Source organism: Belonocnema kinseyi, chromosome 2 (genome assembly GCF_010883055.1).
Source record: "Belonocnema kinseyi isolate 2016_QV_RU_SX_M_011 chromosome 2, B_treatae_v1, whole genome shotgun sequence".
Taxonomy (NCBI): domain Eukaryota; kingdom Metazoa; phylum Arthropoda; class Insecta; order Hymenoptera; family Cynipidae; genus Belonocnema; species Belonocnema kinseyi.
In genome coordinates, this window is record NC_046658.1 from 36,412,637 (window position 1) to 36,419,043 (window position 6,407).

The following is a 6,407-nucleotide window of genomic DNA, read 5'->3' on the forward strand; positions in this document are numbered from 1 at the left end:
TACTCGTGTGTTTTTTGGAATTTTGTAAATGCTATAATTCTGGTATTGAATTTTAACAAAGTGGCCTCGAAAATATTCAAAATATTGCCACTTTTTGCATTTTTATCCAAAATGGCTAGCTAACGAACTTGATGTTTAATTGAGGATACTACAAGAGTGTACCAAAGGCCAATCTAACAGATTAATTTTTTCAAAAGTTATTGTGGAAACAGACAGACACATTGCTCAGTCAGCGTCCAACTTTAATTAAAACCGCTTGAGAGTTGCGCTGACAATCTGCAAAATGCCCAAAATACGTGATTATTCCTGAGAAGGATTCTTGGTAGCATTTTTTTGTACTTAGCGATGATTCGCTATACCGCGAATCTTGACAAATATTAATGTACATTTCTAAACCATAAAAGTACCTAAAGAAGTAAATATAGTTACTTTTACTCGAAAAGTAAATGAGAGAAAGTTACATTTTGAAAAACGTCCCGGATGAGTTTTTGGTCATCTTCATTTTGTTAAAAGCTGAATACAGAAAAAAGTTGGCATCTCTGATGTCTCCCCTTAATGTTCAAATTATGGCATGAATCAATATCACAATAAAGAAATCACTTCTAGATAAGGTAGGTAAGCCTTCACTTACATTTAAAAAACATATTGAATATGCATTCATACCTCAGCCATCTTTCTACAATTTCTCTGTAGTCGCCCTATATGAAACCTTAATTATTTTTCAACGATGAATATGTCGAATCCGGTTTCTCTTTCTTCGCATTCCACATGAAAGCACCCACTTTCGCGAACTTTATTCTACTTTTTTGTCTTTTTACCTTTCCGCGACCCAGCACAGGGTGATCGGTCTGTTTCACTCGAAATTATCGACTTTTGCCATTGCAGAGCCCAATTACGACAACTGACCGATCCTTCGGGCCCTCGCTATCTCGTACATCTAAATCACACTGACGGATACACGCCATTCGCCTGACGTCGCGTCCAGGCGTTTGATGTCGAATCACTCTAAACTAACTTGATGCGAGATCACTAGCGATAGCGTTTATACATATAAACGCCTTATGTGCGTGCAAATGTAGAGTTATGGCTTTGTAAGCTTGGCAAATTCTCTACACTATAAAAATACACATACACGTGTCACCATAAAAGTATAACGTATCTAACCAGCAAGAATGAACCCTTTAACACAACCGATCTTGCTGGATGGATTGGTTTTCCATGGATATTAATGCGCTGAAACTACAGACGCACCACGATAATTTACTTACGGATATTCAGTTTACTCCGTAATCTCAAAAGTATCAAAATAGTGTTACAAAAATTCGACTAAATATGATTTAATAGTTAATATAATTCCACAGTACGAATTCTACTGTGGTAAAATCATTATCTAATCTAAAGGGACCTGATTGATTATAGTCCATGACGTTTATTCCAAATGATTCCACTTCAATTCGTATAATATAATAAAGCATACAACTTCGCAACTAATATGAATTGTTAAGTCAAATTCTGTGATGAACGACGTGACTTAATTCCACATCATTTTGTATTAGATCTGAACTAAATCGGCACAAGTCCAAATAAATTTAATTAAACCTTTAAATTGGTTCTTTGAATTTCTCAGATAATGCAAGTTCACTTTAAACGATCATAAAACAGTTTAAACGAACTTTCCCTTCAATAAAAATCCACTTGGCGGCGCTAATTTACTTCTAATGAGTATGCATGTAATCCGGTAAATTCAAACTATTATTTTCAAATCTAATTCAATTGTACTTTCGATTTCGATTCACCAGAATAATGTACTTTAAAAAGTTCGAATGATACCAAATCTCAATATGAATAATTTTGAATCAATTAAAAATCTGCAATGAATCGGAGACACGAGTACCTCTTATAATTTAAATTCAAACATTCAAGTTCTTATAACCGATTAAATATACCCAAATATAAATTTAAAATCCATTTAATTACTACTATAGTAAAAAGAGTGTGCGGATTCTACTTAATTTTCAATTTTCCTGATTTACGATTTATTTGGCAATCTAATGTATTATGTAGATCATGAAGCTTCTATTGCATCATGGCTGCACCATTTTAAGATAAATCTGAAGTAGTCGATTGTTTTTCATTGGCATACAGTTATATTAGAGAATCATTCGTTCGGACCAGCGAACGAATTAGCCGATTGCTAGTTCCATTCTACCAAATTACACCCGCTCCCGACGAAATCGTGGTAACGTTTTAACAGTAAGCACGCCTCACGACCGTGAGATAGGTGGTTACAGTCTGCGGTGGACTTAATACGACGTTTAGTCAAAAGTCTCGTGTGCCCTGAGGACACGGAGCAACCCAACGACGACCGCCGTCTGCATTTTCCTCACAGGTGTCTTAGCATTTTTTTGACACACAGAGATGTTTTTCAGGCTGCTGAATAGTGAAAGCTTGAGACCTACAAGAGCATCGATGATAATGACGACCAGCCTAACATAATGTTCCGGATATACTCCTTGGTTATGTTTTTCTTATCGGGTGGTGCCGGAAACTATATAACGAACATATTTTGTTCCTTCATGAAGTCAGAGAGATCTATGTCTGGCCTCAAGTATGCTGCAGAAACAATTGTTGAAGATATGTGGTTCCAGTATACTCAGCACTTCTCATTTTCGACAATTTACTCCATTTCCCTCCATAGTAGCAAGATAAATGCAGACTGGCGCCAGCTGGGCGCCGGAAAAAGAAGAATCTGTTTGCAGCCTTGCGCCCGGCTGTTTCCGCTTTGGCGTGCTGCTCTGACACCAGAGTCTGGTATAGTAGGTTCTGGCCCAGATTCGTTATGGTATAGACTAGCTTGTATGTTAGGTATGCGTCGCCGTATTGCAAAACTGAACAAGACTACCACAAAAACACTCATAGCAGGGCCACCAACTGTGAAATAGTAAAAATATTTTTGGAAAAACGACTTAAAAACTGAATTTTCTGTCAAGAATGTTAGTATATTTTTTTGAAATATGCTGCGAAACGTAGAATAATAGTCATGAATTAATTTCTACTTTAATTACTAGTGTTTAAACTAAATACCAGAATTTGGTTCCCTTATTCACCAATTCTGTTTTTTGTCTGGCATCTGTCATATCAGTCAGACGTTGTTACTAGGGCTAGGAACGTTTGATGGAGCGGTATCACGGATAATGCCGTAATAGTAATAAATATTATCAAGGTGCGTATGGCACGGTAAAATAAAACTCTCCGTCCCCGAATTCAATCTGGGTCATGTAGGGAAAACAAAAATTAGCAAATGAGATATCGACTGATCCTTCACATTTCTGTGGAGAACGTCGTGCATCCTTTTGTCGGGAAGCTGTTCGCGGAAGTTTTTTTCTTGTGCTTTCTTGATACGCTCCTTTAGGAGTGAGTACTTGAAAATAGATAACACTACGTAACAAAATCTTCTTCATCGTCATTTGGAGGGACATTGCAGTATGCGTGAAAAAACATTTGTTGGCTCTATCGGAAAACTTGTATCGCAAAAATTGGAAATGCTGAAGTTTGTAATGGGGTTTTTGCACTTGCATAAATAAGATTTTTTATCTTTTATGTGACATTGAACATTAAATCTTAAGCATCTCCGAAAGTATTGATGATGTGAAAAAGAAGGCCCGAATCAGCGCTTCAAAATAAATAAGAAATACCATAAACATCGAATAAATACGAATTTTATAACACAGTGTAATGTTTGATGCATTTTGCTCATCCTTCACTGAAAAAACGGTATTCTAATTTTAAGAATTTCCCACTAAGTTGAAGAATATTTACAACTTAAATAGGTGCCAAGAATATATTCTTAATTTAAGATGGAGGTCCTGTCACCTTAAGAATATATATTCTTGTCTAATTTCAAGGATTTCCCACTAAGTTTAAGAATATTTTCAACTTAAGTAGGTATAGTTAATCTTAGCCTGTAGTAAGATTTGAACATTTTGATTTCAAAAATATTTGTTTCGTAAATAATACAATATATATTATTATATTCTTTACCTTGCAATTTTAGGTTATACACTACACACAACTTGTGAAACTTCAGTTGGTTTAACTTCATAACATTGAAAATTGCACGCCAGTTTTTAACCTCACTATCTTACTTATTTGTTGAAATATGATGTCAGACCTTTCTCACTCTAATATTTTTCGTAAAGCAAATAAAATAAAAGTGTGCACGCGATTTATTCTTCGAATTGGTTTTATACTACTTCGTAGGTGAAACAATCGAAGATGAAAACTGATCGAAAAGCACGTGGTAACAAACATTGAAAGAAATTGTTGATCAGAGCAAGGCGCATTTTCCTTTGCACATTTCTTGTTTCCCCACGCACATTCTCATTTTAAGAATATTTTCTCCTGGTTAGAAGATACTCTTAAAGTAAGAATTTAACTTACTTCATTGAGAATATTACTAAGCATATGCCTGTAAGAATATGACACTCTTATGATTAGAATATCGTTTTTTCGGTGTTGATATTAAAACCAAGGCTAAATATTTCAGCAACCTCCTCCTCTGCTTTGTACAGAAGCACTACTTTGCCCACTTCTTCGTGTTTTCTGACCGTTTTATGAAGAAGGGTCATGTCCTTTTTGCGACTATATGTGCTGTATTCAGAATGATCTGATTGTAAAGACATTCGAGATTCAGTATTCCGCGGAACAACTTGACGGCGTGAAATGGAACGTCGCGGAACAGGCGACTTAATCTGCGTACTTTTGTCAAGGCGCATAAACTTTCCTAACCCGATACCGAGAGATCTGAGCTCGTCCTTTGTCCATGGAAACACTCCAAATGAATAGAGTACTGTCAAGACGACAAGCATGTTTGTTGCAGATATTTTCTTCTCCTCGATAATTCGGAGGACTGAATCTGTCGCATAAGATGTTTGTACCTGCATCAAAGAGTATACTTTATGGTGCATCTTTTTCTTGAGTTTCGACCTTCGATTGATATATGAAAAAGTCTCCGAAAGGAGTCATGGCCTCCGAAGATACATTTTCCGCTGTTTTTTTAGAGTTTTTCGTTTTTATAATGACTTTTCAATAAAAATTTGTTTCTCATTTATATTTGAGAACAAATATGGTATTGTCCAGTTTAATGAAGATGTACAGTAATTGAAAAATGTTTTGTTATTTTGATGTTAACTTTATCTAAAATTAAAATGCAAAAGGTTGTTTTCAACCATCAGTGTGTATATTAGCAAATACATATTGATAAAGTTTTCTGATTCTCTTTGGACTTCTCACATTTCCGTTTTCACAACCATAAAACTAAATCCATATTCATTTTTAATACCAACACGGGATTTCAAGTGTCTCCTTTACTCATTTCTCAACTGGCATTCTAAGGCTTGATAAGGGACAGCATTGGGTCCGAATCGTTGCCATTTTTTTAAAACACAAGGTGTTTCACTTTATTTAAATGACCTTTCCTTCCGGAGACTTTTTCATGCAGTATACTTTATAGACGTTACGTCCTCAATGTGGTTCTGTGGCACATACATGTATAGAAAGGTCTCTTTCGCGATAATGTGTCGTATAGTGCCTCTGTCGCTGTGTTTTTATATTATTACGGTTCAACTGGAAGTAAATGTCATTTTTAGATGACGGTTGCTCCCTGATTGGTCCCGCTTAAGTACTTTATAACTCCAAAACTAAAACTTTGACAGATTTTTGAAAAAGGAATTTTCAATCAACTTTTTTATTGTACAGCCATATAAGTTCGGAACACTGAGTCACACACACACACCCACACAATCCTTCAGGTTATAAATTCATAAAAGGTCATTCAGTAGCGTAATATCAACTTTGATCTCCGATTCTGAATAGATAATTGTATTTTTAATTGAACTAAGGGTAATATGAACTGCTTCAGTATGTATGTATGAAGCATTCATACGAGGTGTGTTCAAAAAATAAGGTGACTTTATGGTTTTCTCAAAAAATATTAATTTATTCCTCAATATTTATGTTGTCCTCTTCAAAGTAATCCCCCTCAGATATAATACACTTGTATCAACGCTTTTTCCAATCATCGAAGCACTTCCGATAATCATTTTGTGGTATAGTCTTGAGTTCTTTCAGCGATGCAGTTTTTATCTCCTCAATCGTTGAAAATCGATGTCCTTTCATGGGTTTCTTCAGTTTTGGGAAAAGAAAAAAGTCACTGGGGGCCAAATCCGGTGAATATGGAGACTGAGGCATGACTGTGGTGCTGTTTTTGGTCGGATCTTTTGATCAAAATTAAGCAGCTTTGGAAGAAATTTCGCTGACACACGTCTCATGCCCAAAACGTCCGAAAAGATAGCATGGCATGAGCCAACCGATATGCCAACATCTTCAGCAACTTCTCTGATGGTAAT

At 35.7% G+C, this 6,407-nt stretch overlaps 1 protein-coding gene across 5 annotated transcripts in view; it reads right to left on the reverse strand.

Annotated features, from left to right (window-relative positions):
- The window catches only part of LOC117168032 (ammonium transporter Rh type B-B), a 264,431-nt gene that overhangs the window by 230,413 nt on the left and 27,611 nt on the right, over positions 1-6,407 (reverse strand). For 3 of the 5 annotated variants that reach the window (XM_033353361.1, XM_033353359.1, XM_033353364.1), the window contains exon 1: positions 664-962. The exons of the other annotated variants lie outside the window; for them this stretch is intronic. In XM_033353361.1, coding sequence (XP_033209252.1) covers positions 664-672 — 9 coding nt within the window. In that variant the 5' untranslated portion in view covers positions 673-962. Of the gene's footprint in view, positions 1-663; positions 963-6,407 lie in introns of those variants that run through there. 5 annotated transcript variants of the gene reach the window in all.